General features: G+C 42.6%; 1 protein-coding gene across 1 annotated transcript in view; it reads right to left on the bottom strand.

The window, feature by feature from the left end:
• Nucleotides 1–13,060, bottom strand: part of LOC115379103 (cadherin-7-like) — an 89,154-nt gene extending 76,094 nt beyond the window's left edge. Inside the window, exons 1-2 of the mRNA XM_030079793.1 lie at nt 12,892–13,060; nt 5,889–6,455 (exon numbers count right to left, since the gene is read on the bottom strand). Coding sequence (XP_029935653.1) covers nt 5,889–6,125 — 237 coding nt within the window. The 5' untranslated portion in view covers nt 6,126–6,455; nt 12,892–13,060. The remainder of the gene's footprint in view (nt 1–5,888; nt 6,456–12,891) is intronic.
• Between the last annotated feature and the right edge of the window lie 4,353 nt (nt 13,061–17,413).

The raw sequence follows: 17,413 nt of genomic DNA, 5'->3' as shown, positions 1-17,413 counted from the left end.
CGCTACATCATGCAAAAGAGTATTATAGATCCGCAATGTATAGTACATCCAAATCACCATTGTAAATTTCAAGAAACTAGCCAAGAGGTTAGTGGTCGCGGAAAGAGGAAGAGTTAAGAAACGTAAGCACTAAATAATAACTTTAGGAGAGCTAAGAGAGAAATAGCTCTTGTTATGACTATACACTTGTGAGAAATAACTTTTAGGTTCAGCGGAGGAAATTGTTCTTATAATACTCTACATAAAGTGCAGAATATTACAGAGCCGAAACCACTTTTTTGACATCTCAGGCATGTCTTGGTCTCGGTCACTGCTGGATGTCAGCGCCTCCTGCCACCTGTATAAAAATTTAATCAAGTAAACAAGCCGTCTCCATGCATAGCTACCCTTGGGGGAGGCAGTAATGTAATGCATCATCCCTCCACATTTCATTGAAATCAGACCACTGGCCTCGCCGCTGTGGCTTTTTTAAAGTTTGAAATTCTGACGTTTAATTATAGTGTCCTCATCAGGCCAATCAGTGTGTGTGTATTTTTCAGCCTGGTCTCCCGAAATTTCATGAAACGAACACGACGACTTAAAATGCAAATACATGCTCCATGGATAAAATGTGAGGAAAAACACATTTCCCCACCACAAAGGGATTATGTGGAGGAGACAAGACTCGAAGCAGGCAGCAGCCTGACAGTGAAATAGTGCACGTCGTGCCTGTGGAGGCACAGTGGAGGATGGGCGTACATTGCACATGCTTCCAACTCCATCGACCCCTCCTTTAATCAAAGTACCACTAATAAGTGTAATTTGTAAGGACACACGGGTGTGTAGTATGTTTTGCGTCAATGCTACACGGAGTGTTAGACTAAGAGCCTTTCAAAGATAGAAATTTTGACTTTTAATTGCAAGGCCCCCATTAAGGTTACACAGTTGGCTTTCCTGTTAATTTCTCCCACAGACTTTTGGAAAAATCAGTATTTCAAGAACATCACAGCTTGAGCGGCACCAGCCCCCTACCAGATGGATCATGACATTACTTAAATTGAATTTGAACAAAAAGAAAAAAAGAATATTTGGGACAAGAATGTGTACATATCGTATTTTAAGAGACAAAAAAACTAGTCGTTCTTAACCTCCCCCCTGCTGATACTCCTCTCCTCATACCTAAAAGAAACAAAAATATCTGACTCAAAACCATGCTAACAGTGACAAACCAAAAACATCTCTGTATAGACCGTCACACTCAACGCCATTCTTGTCACCATGGGAAAAGCTCTCTCATAATAAAATAATCGCTTCTGGAGATGCATATACTATCATATAATGTGTATAAAGTGTACCTTAAACGGTTAACATTTTATGGTCAATTCTTACATTTGCTATGGCAAATATGAATGGGAATTTTTACTTCTGGGATGCTATGTGCCAGCTCTATTAGTGTAATGCTTTTAAAGGCCAGAACATAGTGCCAAAATGCATCATTCCTCAAAATGTTGTCGATTTTTAAGTTGAATTACGGCGCCCCAATCGCTTGGGCCAAAGGAGCAGCTGCTTTTCTTGATGTTTTGTTTCTTTTTTTAACCCAAAACCACCAGCAATATAGAAGATTTCATCTCATGGACTGTAACAGGCTTCCTACGTGTCTGCATTGCACTGTACTGATCTGTATTATGCAGGCAGTTCCTAAGCAATTATTCACTGGATGTTGAAGGGTGTAGCGCACAGCAGATAGATCAACACATGTGGTGATCCCTGAGAGATTCCTTCATCATTATATTAGAAGAAATGCACACACTCGTTCAGTCAGGGCTGTATAGATCTTAATTTGCTCTGGCCTAAGTCTTCAGTCGGTCTCAATCCCCTTTGGATCTTCGCTCAAATTCAGCTGGACCTGCTGCTGGAAACGACTTGGTTTCCAATAAGCTTGTCTTGACTACAGCCCCGGCACTGTACACTGTGTCTCTGTTTGAGATACTGAGGGACACAAGCGCAGAGAATGTTTCTGTTCTGTCCTTTCCCCTAGACCACTGATAACTACCCTCGAGTCTAGTATATGCTGCTGTTTTCATCCACGTTGATTCCCTGGATCAGATAAAGGCTTTCCCACCACCTCAGAGGCCCCCAGGATGCCTGATGAGCTCCCCCCTCTCTGAGCTCTTCTCCCTGGGTACCGTGTGTATGATGTCCCCCCTGTCAGCTTGCATCACCCTCTTCTCCGGCTAAACATGCTGCTCTCACTGCTCCCCAGCTGCGTCTATCTGTTTGCGGCACCAGTGAGAGCGAGTGGATGCTATTCAGACTGACCTTTGCAGTAGCGCCCTGTGCACTACGATGCTAACCCATTTGACAGTGAACATCTAACAGAATGCTAATGAATTAGCTCGTGTAGTAGCGTGTTGTGTCCGTGTCCGTTGGAGTGTAATTATCTGTGGGACTGCTGATGCCCGTGATGCATGTTGTTGGATGATTTTCCAGCTAAATATCCTGCTGAATAACTATCATATTGAACACCAGGCGTTTGCCTCTGGGTCACAAATGATACGGTTACATAATGCTTACACGATCCTGCGATACAATCTGTAACACATCCAAAATAGTGAATTGATGCTATAATGCAAACTTCCTGCTATAATGTTTGAGGCAGCTGAACACCTTTCAGTTACATTTGAAGGTTTGACAGCAACTTAAGTGACTTTCTTCAAGAGATGCTTTCCATTGCCATCAAGGTACTGCAGTTGTATTGGAAGAAATCCCCGTGTGAGTGTAGCGGCACAGCTCAGGCTAATGCTGGCTGAATGCTGCCTGAATTATAAGGCAAAATAAGTCCATCCATTACTTGGATGGTTAGTCAGGCTGCCAATTTTGGAGACATCTCTATAAATAAGTGCGATTCAGCACAAGGGTTCTGTCTGCTGTGCGCCTCTACATCCCATGACATGAAGCAGCGCTCTGCCCCAGAGGCTGATGGGTGACTTTCTGGAGTCACTGAAACATAAACTAACACATAAAAAGAGACCGTACGTCCCTAGCAGAATATTAGCACTTCCTGGAGATGTGTTATGTAATCTATAAAAGTTATCAAATAGTGGGAAAAATGTCATTCCCAAGTATAAAGTGAAGAGAAGTGGCAGATAAACAAAAAAAATGAAGAGCGAGGGAGACTCGAACATGACAGTTGAATTGTTCCTGAAAGTGATACAAATTTGCACGCCTACTACATCACTAATTCAGCACGAGCTACAGATTGGTACTTTTCAACACTTGCAAATATTTAGTCACATGAATACCCTGCAGAAAATGTTAATCACATCATGTTTACCAGTAAGTGTTTGTTAAGTGGATGACTTGCTCTAGCATTTCGCTTGTTTAAATATGCACGTCACCAATTTGCGGTGGAGGCAGTGTAGTTTGAGGTTCTTTAATGTATGTTTCCACTGGCTTGATGTGACTGCAGCTGATTTCAGGCCAGTACACTTACCCGAGGCAGAGTGCCAAGGCATAATGAGACATTTGGTTGTGAAATTCAGAATCTGACAGAATGCATTAAAGCCAAGCAGACTGCAGATGCAAAGGGAGCAGCCAGGCCAAAGTGATGACTTCCCATTTCCTACCAACTATATCATATTTCCTTTCCTTCCAGCCAAACAAATGACCAAATTGTGCAGTGACTGTGCCATTGTTTGGACACAGATTTGTATTGTTTGTTATACATTAGCTGGCTCGGTATATCTGACAAAAGCAATTACTGGCCATGCCGCTCTGGTGTTTTTATCTGTAACCAACTGGAAAATGTAGACCCAAATATGAAAAAAACAGGCGTCCAATGTCTCTAAATCTCTTTTTATAGAGGCTCCATAAAGTGTTCATTTCCAGAAAGGTCAGCTTCATGACATGGCAAGACCTTGCACGTCGCTCACACTAAGTCATGAGGTCAGAGTGTCCCGCCCAGGCTTCACAGCTGCATGCCCTTGTGATACCAAACAAACACACTATGTGACAACTATGATCTCAGAGAACAAATAATGTGACAGCTTCTCAAGCTCCCAGGCAGCAGGCATTGCCCACGGGGAATAAATGAATCTGATTTTTCACATTTCTGAAAGGGTTAGACTGAACGTGGACATAAGGTCAGATGTAAAGATGTAGCCATCATAAAAGTCGGACTATTTACATGCCAGTTGCACTGTTTCCTTTTCCCAAGAGGACTGAGATGCCTGCAACTACCACTATAGAGGCAGGTGAAAAGAAAAAAAAATCAATAAATAAATATATGCATGAATGGAAATATACTTTAAACAGCAAGGCTACCTGTTAGAATGGGGCAACGAGTTTGTATAATCTCCAGACAGCATTTCATGTAGATAGGTAGACCTCTGCACTCAGATGAATAAGTAATCCATCAGTCAGGTTTTTCAGGACTCGCTAACAATAAAAGCAATCAGAAACAGGCATTTAAAAAAAATATATATATGTGCGAAATCTTCACATTCCAAACCCCTGAGTAAACTGTTCTGCTGACCCATGTTCTTTAAAGTTGCAAAAGTCAGCACAGGTCGAGTACAAAACATCTGAAACTGACTAACGATGTTTAGAGACAAAAATATGTTGCTCCCTAGCAGACAAATTTAACAGACACACAGATGAGACAAAACATTATTTTGAGATATTGTGTACGCTTGGACAAGAGATGACCTTTAGTTCAACTCCAATTGTGTCACAAATATGGTCATTCTGATTTAGATGCTTTCCTCCAGCATCCCTCTGGCAAAACAGATAGGAGAACAATAGGACAGTCAAATGTATCCTAATTCCAGCTGGAGACACTAATCCAGTTCAGAGACAGCAAGGAAATGGGCTTGTGAGAGCAGACCCAGCAAATACATGCAGATGAGAATGATTATCCTGCAGATGAGCGGAAAGATGAAAACTGATTTAATAATAAGACCAGAAAATTCTGTAAGATAACAGGGATCTAGAGACCCATCCGAGACCCATCTGGCCTGCGCTGAACATGCTAGAGCTGTTCGCCGAGCAGGAGCTGTCCACTTACACAATGGTGCTGAAAGCAGGGAATTACAATTAGCTGTTTCATTAAATGTTCTAATGTACAGTGATATCATTAATGTGAGCTGAGTTTGAAGAAGCATTTGTTAACAGCATCTATTGCACAATGGGGAACTTAACAGATTTGTATCTGATTCAAGAAAATAAAAAAGCTCTTGCATATCCAGGGTTTCAGCTTGTATGATTAAAGTAATTGAGTACTGGATATAAAAATTTCACGTACATTTTACTCAATCTTGCGTTGCAAAATGTGTGACACAGAGCCATTTTGGCCATGTAATTTTATATCAACGATGCCTAAATGTTATGGAGAGGGTTTGGCCCCATATTTGCCTGCCAAAGTACATAGTTTTCTACAGTGTTCTTTTGATCGATCAGCTGTAGCTTAGCTAAGAGGGAAAAAAGGGCAAAATTTTTGCATGGCTATAATAAAATGTGAAATGCATTCTCACACTGTGCAGTCCATAATCTGTCGTTTAAACTGTTTGTATAGATCTTATGTAGGTCTCTGAAAAACACTGTTGTTGCTATAAAAGCTGGAGCCTCACTGATCCTAGGAGGCCCCTATGGTTAAAGGAGTTGCGGGTATGTTTATTAATATAAGGTTGTAATAAAGTGAGCACCAGAAACACTAAAATAGAGGAAAAACATCTGTATTTATTGATGGGGGAGTCTGTTTATCACTTCTTGTTTTTGCATTTTCAGCGGGCATAAGGGCAACCAAGCCTTGGAAAATGCTGTTGATGGCAATGCACTGCCTTGCACAAGTAATTATAACACATTCTTAAGCCCTGCTAATATGAACACATTAACGGTCACATATCACTTACCTTGCCAACATAGAGAGGTTCATTGCCTGTGTACTCCTCCAGTACAAAGAACTGGTTCCATACCCAGCTGCGTTTGTGCCTGTGTAGGACCTCCCAGGGGCCTGGATCAGAGTGTGGGGACTTCTCCAGGTCCCCAGAGCTGGGATTCAACGCCCGGCAGCCCCTCTCCCACAAGGGAAGCAGCAGTGCCAGGAGAGTCACGGCTCTGCACACGCCTGAACAACACCACCCCATCATCTGGGCCCCCTCCAAAAGGCACTGAGGCCAGAAGAGGAGCAAAATAAAAAACAGAAAGGCGGAAATGTCAAAACCCTCAGGGTTTTATCCACACAGTCCTGACCCTGTGTTTCACCAGAAAACAAGAGCAGACAGACCCTGAAAAGAGTGCTCAGGCTGAAAAGAGAGTCAAGCTCTGCGTTTAGCTGTGTTGCTCTTCCTTTGTCTTGATTGTAGACGAAAAGTTGGGTAATTCCCTCCACTTTGGAGCCAGGGAGTTGACATTAAAGCCGGTGAAAGGGGTCAATGGCGACAGAGGAGCCCTCAACACAGAGGTTGTATAATTGGCACCTATCAGAACACAGAGAGAGCGAGAGAAAAGAGAGAGAAAGACAGAGAGGAGAAGAGAGAGAGAGTGCCGTCAGCAAAATTGCCTCTGTGACCGCAGTCACTTTAGACAGCAAGTAATGTGCTTGCTGATGCAATGATAATGACATTTTTCACCAATGATAAAGAAATTGGTCAAAAATGAAAAGACAGTAAATATGGTAAATGCAATCAACATAATGTCCTTCAGGACCCCTAACTGTATGTACACATGCACACACACTCACACCTACACACATGGTGAGGGAAAACTGGCTAAGGTCAAAATGTTAATAAGAGCAAGAATGAGGGGAAAATGACCTGGCTTTGCAATGCACATAAGCAAAGAGATTTCACACTGAACGAAACAACGGTGGGTGTGCGGAATAACAATCAAACGCCGTTCAGCTGCCTTCCAATTATCTGGGCTTTACCTCACCAAGGTCATTATTTTGTCACATTTTCTTTGTATAAGAGCACAGAGTAACGGTGGCAAGGCTCGCCACTCAACACTAACAAGCCACATGATCTGTGTGGCAAGCTCTCATCACCAAGATTAAAAATAAATCTGAGCTGTCAGCAGCATGATGGCCCGTGTGCTCCTGACCTCTACTCCAAGCAGTCTGTTTGCCGCGGCTGAGCACATGCAAGAGGATCTGTCTCCCTGCCATCGTCATGCTGTGACAGATTCCCCAAGATGCCAGAACATGAAGACTTGTCAAAGTGGAGAAAAGCATCAGCTTATGACAGATAATGTTCTTCATGTCACAACACATCCTGGCAGCCTTGAGGAGTTTAGCAATAACTACAAACTTCATTATATCACTGGCATAATGTGTCTAACTTGACTGGTGCTAAGAATCCAATCAATCAATTAATTAAATAATTAAATAATTAAGCTTGGGGAACATTTAAACAGGAGTGTGTCATTCATACAAGAGCAGGCACGAGTGCGGCAGCAAAATCATACCTTTTTATCAGAATGATGCTGAGTCAGAAACGCCACTAAAACCCCTGGAGGTCCTCAGAAGGCAAGCGCTTGAAAAACCGAGAGCTTGACCACGTATATTTATTTCCTGACTGACCTCTCTTTCTCTCTCCTCTACGCAGAGTATTGGCAGGGCCCTGGACTAGGAAGATAATTGCTTTGGCACACAGTGACCTCTTTCTTCCCACACAGACTCTCCAGTTCTCATTTTACTTCCTTTCTGTACCCCCTGGCAAACAAAAAAAAATATATATAAAATAAAAACAGCAAACATTGCATCCCCTGGAAGTGATTTGCTATACTTTGCCTTAATAAAGTCATTATCAAGTGTTGATAATTAGCACAGAAATAAACCACAGCGGTGTCACCTCATAACAGTTTTTATTCAACAATTTACTTTGTTTGTGATAAGCATGTTAAACTCATGAAAATTCATGAGGATAGTCTGCTTTACTTTCCAATATTCAGCGTCTCAGTGGGATCTTTCTAAAATTACTGAAATTATTTGCTTTCTCTGTTGCCAGTCAAGGTGCAGAAAGCACTGGAACCCCCACCAGGCAAACCTTTATACAGGAAGCCATGAGGCCGCGGAGAACATTCATTGTTTACCGTCATGTGTTCTGAATATGACCTGGAATACACTGAGCATACGCACAAACGCTAGAACACATGATCGCGCGCACGCATACGTGCACACACATGAACACACACGCGTTTACACACAGAAACTGATTCAAAGTCACTGCCTCTGCATGACAATTTAATGGTAGAGGTGGAAAGTGGAGCAGATCTGGCCGCAGGGCAGTGCGAGTTGTGGAGGCAGGTTGCAGCGGTGGTATTGTGGGAAGAGAGGATCGGCGCAGGGTCAGGTTGAGCCAAGCAGCCAAATTAATGCTTCTCATTTTGCTTAACCCTGAACGCTAGAGGAGAGATGGGAGTCGGATGCAGCCAGTGAAGGGAACATTAATGTTGTTAGCATCAATACAAAAGCAAGGTACAGCCGTTTGCCAGTTTATCAGTGTGAAAAGGCTGGTATTGGCCTTTTATTAACAGAGGATATTGGTGTCATTTCCAGCTATAACCCACGTTTACATCCAGTTTACATTTCCTCTAATCATTTGCCAGTGTTGAGGAGTTTTTGAAATCCATACTCACAATGTCAAACTTGCCTTGAAATTCAATGGAAATTCTGACCAACAACAGATTAACACAGTATTAAAAGAGGGACTGATGTCTTACACTGTATTTCAGGCACCATTTTGTTGTTTTAGGATGTAATTTCATTGTACCGCAAAATAAACAAACACAATGCACACAGAGCAGCTGCAGCCACAATGGAGCTTCAATGGGAGAAAGAGGAAAGCTCCCCCTCTTCTATGCTGGATTACTCCCTATATGTTTGTTGAGGATCGCCACAAATTAGTGAGTACTGCAAAGACGCCTTTGCTCATTTATTTTGACATTGAAACCTGACAGCTAACACTTGCTTTTGATTGCTGAAATTTTGCTCCTGCTAAACATCACTGCAGCTGTGATGAAAAGATCACCCAGTGATGTCAGTGAATTCATTTTTGGTTAGTCAGCTGCAGAATAATACATAAACAATAGCAAAACAGCACCAGAAACGCAATGGAAAACACTAATCCAGGGTTTTAAATCATGTTAATGTTGATGTTTTAGGGTGGAAGTTTCCTTTAACTGCTCTATACCAAGTAAAAGAGCATAGAGGTGACGATAAAGTCTGGAAGCCTACATGTTTTTCAGGGATTATTTCCCAGCAGAGACATCTATTTCCCCCTCCTACTGTGGGTGTCAGATGATTAACAGGAGGCAAAATGGACACACAGGTCACGAAGACACTGCACACGAATTCTTGAATATGACAACAACAACAACAACAACATGACTCAGCTCAGGCACAGTGAAGGAAAACTTGAGGCTGGATGGATTATCTGGCTCAGATTTTCAAGTCTGTGGAAGTTGCTTATCATCCTAGAAGCAAATGGTTGTCCTCTGAAGGGGTTAAAATGAGCCTTGACATCTCCAACTATGCTGGATCTGTGCAGAACAAGCAGGAATAATGTAAAGGAAAGCAGTGACCTAGATGGCTGGGGCAAAAAAATGACAAAAAAAAAAAAAAAAAAAAAAAAAAAAAAACATCCAGCATCCATGAAATATAGATGTTGACTGGTCAGAGCTGTCCACCTCCAAGAGGAAAGAGGTTCCACTCTGACCAGAGCTCCACAAAGTCTCTAAATCCTGCAATTAGATTTGTATTTTCTTCGATAAAACTGTTCTTCTTTCTTTTTCTTCTTTTGGAAAATCAGTTCTTCATTCAAAGGCAGAAATGCATTCAAAAGTTGCCTCTATCACCGAATAGGTGGGGTGGGTCACCTTGCCTTAAGCAGCTGCTAACCCACTTCAGACTTTCATTCGTCTGGCTTTCAATGTTTTGGTGTCCCACAGTCCAAATGCTGTTTTCAGAGGCTTTTCCACCCTGCCGAAAATAAAATTCAAGGGGAAACACTGAGTGCTTGAATTTGTTTTGGGCAAGGGGTGGATTCACATTTAAAGATATCAAACTTCAGCACCAACACATCAGCCTCTGTTAACTTCAGTCCAAAAATATCAGCACCGGCTTTTGAAAACCTATCCTGGGAAAATTCAAATTATCCTTTATTCAATTATTGGCCATCCTGCAGGAAAGTATATACTCTCACCATTGTGGGGGAGAGTGTCAGTTTGATGGCACTGAATAAAGTGACAGTGTACCTTAAACATGAGGATGTAAAGATACCCCCCGCCCCGTGTCGCTCTCTCTCTTTTACACACAGAGGATTTTAATCCCATTTGACAGTTTCACAACAGGATTACCACTGCTACAGTGCTTAGTGACCAATCACACGCTTCCTTTCTCCCATATTCTCCACAGTCACTATGTAGGTTCACAGAGCGTTCACAGGGCAGAACACGGTGTCAACGAAAAACAATTTTAGAACCGACTTCAATTACTGCTTGAACCACTTCATCAAGCCTGTTTATAGAGTGGTTCAGAAATACGTATATATATAGGCCCATACTTTTTTTCCTGATGACACATCGGCCTAGATTTTAAGTTATATGCTGATAAGCCGCCCATCCTGTCGAATCCATAGAGAGACAGGCATGTTTATGAAAAGATGCTCTCCAATGTGAAGCGCATAGATTAAGGCTGACTCAGGCGCCGGGTGTCAGGCTATATAAGAAGTTTTTTTTCCCCTCTTCTTCCTCTCCTTTTCCAAAATGAGACACCCACCATTTGCAACAAAGTACAGAAAACTGACACTGTGTTGACTGACTGAAAATGATGGATCACACAATGATACATTTTAAAGGATTGTACTGACTCGATGTTTTTATATTTGGGAGACACTGAATGATGGGCTTCACATGCTTTTGTTTCCTAAAATGGATAAATAGTGTTTCAGAATAGCAGTCTTCATATGCCAAAATCCATCTGAGGCTCCAGTTCAGTCTTGTGAAAGTGCAGGTCCACATGAGCAGGTTTCATAGATATCAACTTATCTGCAACTGCAAATGATAGCATGACACTAAATTGATCTTGGCGGGGAAATGCCCTTTTTGTTTGTCCTCCCTCGGGGCAAGCAGAGCACAGGGTCAGCTTGTGAACAGCAGCCCTGGAGCTGGACAGGATTCACTGTCTTGCTCAAGGACCTTTTCGGCTGGCCAGACATGAAGGCTTGAACCCGGGATCAAGCCTCCTGGATGAAGAGGTGGTCACCCGCCTCACCACAACTAAACCACTGCCCTGCATGCACGCCTGCACATCTTCTTAAACCTCACCTTGCGTTAATTTGAATTCACCTCGCATCCTGGCAGATGTGAAGCTGAGTAACGCTGTGTAGCTTTCACATGGAAAAGGGAGAGAGCAACTGTAAAGAGGCATCTAGCTCCATCTTTAAGTGTCTGTCAAGACAGGAGGCAGCATGATTCACAGGTTTATAGTAATTAGTGAGTGAGCACTGTGGGCTATATATTCACAATGTCAGCAATGTGTTTATTAAAATTCTGAAAACACACTGGACTTGCAGAATTAAACCGTGCCTGTCTCCCAAACAGCAAATGAATGATTAATTTACTAAAAAGGAAACAGCTGATGCATGCCACGAGGAGAACCCCCCTATCTCACGCGACAATCATTCATTTAATTCACGTTCCCATAATGAAAACCGGTCCTCATTAATTGCCTCTGTTTAATGGGGTTTCTTTCAATTATCACTGGAGTAAATGAAAAAAGGGAAATCTTAAACGCAGACCAGAAGTTATTCCACGTGGAATTCCCCGCCACAAATATACCCACTTCCACAGTCCCTGCAGCGGCGGAATAATCTCCCAAGAAATTCACAGCGGAGTCTGACACAATGCTCAGTCATGAATCCCACTCACTTCTCCAACCTAGTCTGCGGTGACTCGACTCGTACGCTTCTGAAATGCAAGTGCACCTAACTAAGAAGAGCGGAGTTTATCGATTTGCGGGCAATCTGAAGCTATTTCCCCTAATAGGCTTAATTGAAAAGGTGCTTGTTTTTGCGGACACTTGCGCGGCGCAAAACAAAGCACCCTGCCAGGGAATCATAAGAAGTCATTTTGCTATGCGTAAAATCTTAATTTTTCAGTTGACACATAGATAACACCACCTTCATCCAATGCAGCTTCACTTCATGATTTTTTCTCTTTTATCAAATGTGACCCGGCAGAGCAAAGCTTCACACAAAAACTTGCACCTGATCTTAGAAAATCCTTGAGAGAACTTTACTAGAGAAGCGATTTTCTCTTCAGCCAAGCAGTATTTTTCCACTTGTTGAGATTTTAACACTCAATATGTTAATTGACTGCATTGCTAAAATGGATGTTATTTGCAGAGCACATATCGCCTGCCGTGGGTTCCCGTGGAGCCCTGACTCCCGTGACCCTCCTGTTGGTCTCATCATCACTATCACGGTACATTAGCTGTCAACAGCAAAATGCGGATAAAAAGTTAGCAGGACGCACCTGTTCCCAAAATCGACAGAGGCTGTTTCCAAATAGCAGCAGCACGACTCATTAACACACATTGATTTTGCATCCTTTCAACTTCGCCTTTTGAGAAATAAATCGGGAAAAGGCACGCAGGGAGAGAGTGGAAAATCCAGCACATGATGGCAATCGCACAACATGAAAAAACCGACAGTAAACATCTCTGTGAGCGACCGCCGCAGGAAACCCGTGTCCATGGAATACTAATTACAGAATTAGCGACGGGACATAAATGCACAGAATACCCAAGTAGACCATAAATTATCAGAGATGCACTGTGGGAATAGAGCCGACACAGCACTGAAACTGTCCCCAGCACCAACTCAGTGCGCGTTGAAATCTATTGGAATTACTCACCGAAAGAGGATGGAATAACTTCACTGCCTATGTCGCTGGTGTTTTATGTCAAAAGTTGAGGTTTTCCCCGCGCATCACACAGCGCAAAACGGCCATGGTGAAAAGGTGGAGTTGAAAAGTTTTCATGGTGAAATTAGTCCTCGTCGCAAACCGGGATGGCTGGAATTCGGCTATCGAATCGCGCGTAAATGCGCACCCTTGGCAGTGATGCGGCGTGAGCACCCAAGTCCGATCTCCTCTTTCTCTCTCTCTCTCTCTCTCTCTCTCTCTCTCTCTCTCTCTCTCTCTCTCTCTCTCTCTCTCTCTCTCCGTATTCTGCGCAGTGCTGGCTCTGTGCAGGGAACCCCAGCTGCAGGGTTTGGGTATGCTCTCTACATAGGCATCAGAGACTCGCAGCACACAGGAATAAGGATACCAAACGAGGCAGGAAATGCTCTCATCTGAGCCAAACCCTTGCTAACTCGAGTGAAGAGAGCCTATCGAAATAGTTTGACCAAAATAAGTTGGCATGGATCAAGCCAAAAACACATGCAGCATTTGGCAGAGAGAATGAAGAACCAACATGTATTACTTGCCAAGTTTTTGACAGCAGATGGTATTTCCACTGTGATATGATTGCCTGTCTGGAGACGGACAAAAAAGAGACTAATAATAAAATATCTGATATTGCTACAGTCAATAAGGAGGAATTTAGGGCTGCCCCCTAACCTGTTGAACCAACTCATTTCAAGCCAAATGTTAAAATGCTGGGAAATGAATGGTTTGTCCTCCTGGTTATTAAATTTAAGCCTTGTGCTGAGAAGTACATGCTGCTGTAGTGTCAGAATAAGATGATTTGTGATTTTCCCAAGACCGTTAATCACTGGCATCATAAAATAATGACTTACTTTGATTGCTTCTTCATTTTGTTTCCCATGCATATTTCAGATGGTTTAAATTGAATTTTTAAATACCCCATTCTCTTGTACAATGACCCATAGATATTTGGTCTTCTTTTCAAAGTTTTGTTTTTCATCCAATTAGGTGCAAACTGAGCTCCTTAGGCGACAAAGAATGCAGCATGAGGCTGACCCCTCTGAAGTGCAGCACGTTTGTGCTCACAGACCTTTGAAACCAACCAATATTAGCTACACTCCTAATTAGTGTCAGTGAATGTATGCTCCACCGTCTCCAATTAAAACATGGCTTGATAATACATTTGCGCAGAATAGAAAATTATTATCTCCAAGCCTATCTGAGTTTTAACAGTACAATTCAAACTCAGATATTTGTGTCTAAGTGTACTGTGTTTTCTGCATGTAATGTGTACTGTTAACTACACATAATGTTATAAAAGCAGTTTGAAATCTCAATTTATTAGAGAAATGCTCTGAGTAACCAAAGAGGACATTTCTCAAAATATGCAAGGGGTAATTCACCTCTTGCATGAAAGTTGCAAGCTTCTTATTGTGGCTAAACTAAGGAAATATCTATTACATTTCACTACAAACATAGCAATTGTAAAGAATCACTGGTGGATTATCGTGCCTGTATTTTTCAATGTGTCATTTGCATTTTTGAGATGGTTAGAATACATAATATCTGCCAAGCTCTTTGTCTTCTATGAGCTGTCATATAAAGAAAGGAGCAATGACCCAAACTAATAGAAAGAGCAGCCTCTGTCTGTCATACCTGGAAAAGCAGTTAGAGAGGCTGAAATTAGAGACAGGGCACAACGTGCAGGACAGGGAAGTTAAGAAGAAGCTACAGTAAACTGAGAGGAAAGGGAAAGAATAATGTTGTTTGAGACTCGAGCAGGGAGGAAAAGAGCTAAAAGGCAGAAAAATTAAAGGCGAATATTGGCAACAAGCAGAACGGATCAAAGAAAGGAGGGCATTGAAAGCTGGATTGAATAAGAACAGGGGACTAAAAGGATAGTTTGAGACTTAAAGAAACCACACACTATGTGCAGGAGAGGGTGTGTGTGTGTGTGTGTGTGTTAATAGAGAGGGAGAGGTGAAAGGGAGGAGGAGGAGAGGGAGGTTTATCACAGAAGGGGGAGGCTGCAGTTCAGCGGTGAGAGTTATTTAATTGGAGAGTGACATTGGGAGCTCTGCTCGTCAGCTCTTCCCCATCAATCACACGCGGTCAGGAGATGCCTGAGGTGATGTGGCCCGCGTCCTGCTCCCTCTGGAGCCCGTGGCAAGCCCTGCATTTACTGCCCTGCCTCCATTACATCCTCTCCACCCTTCCAGCACCCCCCATCTAGACGCTCTGACCTCCAGTCACCTGGGCTACAGTTATCTGCTCCCCCATGACACACCGCTTGATGGGTCTTTTTGTTCACAGCCTAACTAGAAAAACAGCACCAGCCTATGGAACAATAATGAAATAAGAACCTTGAGGACAATGTGACATTTAACATATCAGTAGGTACTATACGGTGTGTTTACGTCACTGGCTATTGCCGCAGTGCATGGATTATGTGAGATTATCTGTGGACTTGCAGCGACAAGATAAATAGATAAATAGATCGGTAATGTTAATTGCTGAAATACACCAGCAATCTAAAGCCTGATAAATGAAAGTTGACATCATTTTTTCCAGTACTTAGCATTCACTGTCACTGGAAACCGGTGATTGTAACATTGACTGACCAATTTCAGCTCTAAACAACATATTGATTTCCCAGATCGACATTTGAAGGCAGCATGTCGCTCATAGCAAAAGAGCTGTCATAATCTCTGTTACCTTTTTAGAACATGGCTGTAAAAACACTAACCTAACAGCAGTGAATCGGTCACATTGCAAACAAGAACGCTACCATAATTATGAAACATTCTTGCTTTATATAGCAGTGTGATTTTGGCCCAGGGTTTTGCGTTTTGGAGAGTGGATTTTGCTGCAACGCACTGGCCTTCACATGCGTCACGGCTCACAGAGCAATGATTCAACACTAGTGACCTTTTTTACACCGTGATCTTGACAGGGCGATCTTGATTTATCAGCAAACTGAATTCCATTTCCTGCTTGTTCTAATTCATCCCCGGCTCCTCTGCTTCCTAATTGCAAAAGACATTTGCACACAAGTTAAACAGAACCTGTAATTGTTTTTATTTTGTTTTATATATTAATTGTTTTTTTTTTTTTATTTATTTATTATTATTGTTGTTATTATTGAGCTCAGACACATAAAAGTAGTAACTGTGTCCACAGCCAGGCTCGACCAGTGTGGCTTTACATAGCACAAGATGAAAACATGAGTCTATAGTTCATAGGCAGCCGGGGATCAGAGGGAGCGCGGGGCCTTGATGTTGAAGGGACAAGGCCAGGGAGAGTTGACGTCCCTCTGACGATGGCACCATGACCACAATACAAAAGCCAGCTCATTTGCATAAGCTGCATCAAAACAGTCCTGGTCCTCCTCTTTGAGAAACAGGGATTTAGACTAATCATCCAGCAAGTATTGAGCGATTACATTTTCATCAGATGCAATGTAAGAGGGTCGAAAGATCAAGTGAACTAATGGATGACCTAATCATGGGGGATTGGCTGTATCGATTCTGATGGTCATATCCTCATTGTCTGTCAGGCCACAGAAGCTGGAGGCGGATACAATCCCTCACTGGCTGAAGCACCATATTCAAGAAACCCTCATTCAGATTACACTAATTTAGCCCATACCTCTCCTGTTCCCCCGAGGGTTAAATAGATTACGGGGGAGGAATGGCAATCTTGCTGAATTGCAGCTTAGAACTTGACTTCCAGAGGGTTAGACTTGGAATAATTTACTCTAACAGGTTTTATAAAGCTTCGTCCCTTTTAGATATTTTACTTTTTTCCTCATATTTTCTTGTGTTGCGATAATGCAACATCCTATACAGTTGCTCCGGCCGCAGCCTCCCTGTATATAAATTATCTTTATCCTCCTTGACATATAGTGTGTTGAAAATGTTGACATGCTTGCCGATGCAATTTTGCATGCAAGCAAAATTATGACTTGGTGATTGGTGACACTCGCTGCCAGGACTGCAGAGACAGTCATTCTTCAAGGACAATCCTCTGCATCTGTGTGAATAATCAATGTTACTGGAAGTTTATCATGAATTCATGGCATCTTTTGTATACCATCAGGCAGTATCACTCCTGCACAGCGCATCCATGAGTAAATGGAGATTCTGATTCATTCTTCCTCTGGAAATAGCAGCACGGAAAACCTTTAAGGGGGAGGGGGACTATAGGCAAATACTCGAGATTGAGAAGGGGTGTAGATAACAGAGAAGTACAGAGGTCATTCTCAGCAATTCCCCTCCAGACTTGTCACAGCAGGTTGTGAAAAAGAAACGTCTCGCTGCAGACAGACATGTTCATTCACCTCAGTTTGTGTCGACTGAGACAGGATCCTGATCCGAATCCTAATGACGCACCAACTTGCTAGCATCAGTGGCCTGTGTGTCACTGAGCGGGAGAACCATGGCAGCCTGGGGTACACACTCAATTCACATGCGGATCTGCACCCACAAAATCTGTACAAAAGGGAGTA

Source organism: Myripristis murdjan, chromosome 20, assembly GCF_902150065.1.
Source record: "Myripristis murdjan chromosome 20, fMyrMur1.1, whole genome shotgun sequence".
Taxonomy (NCBI): domain Eukaryota; kingdom Metazoa; phylum Chordata; class Actinopteri; order Holocentriformes; family Holocentridae; genus Myripristis; species Myripristis murdjan.
The sequence above is the reverse complement of the archived record's forward strand: the minus strand, read 5'-3'. Positions and strand labels throughout refer to the sequence as shown.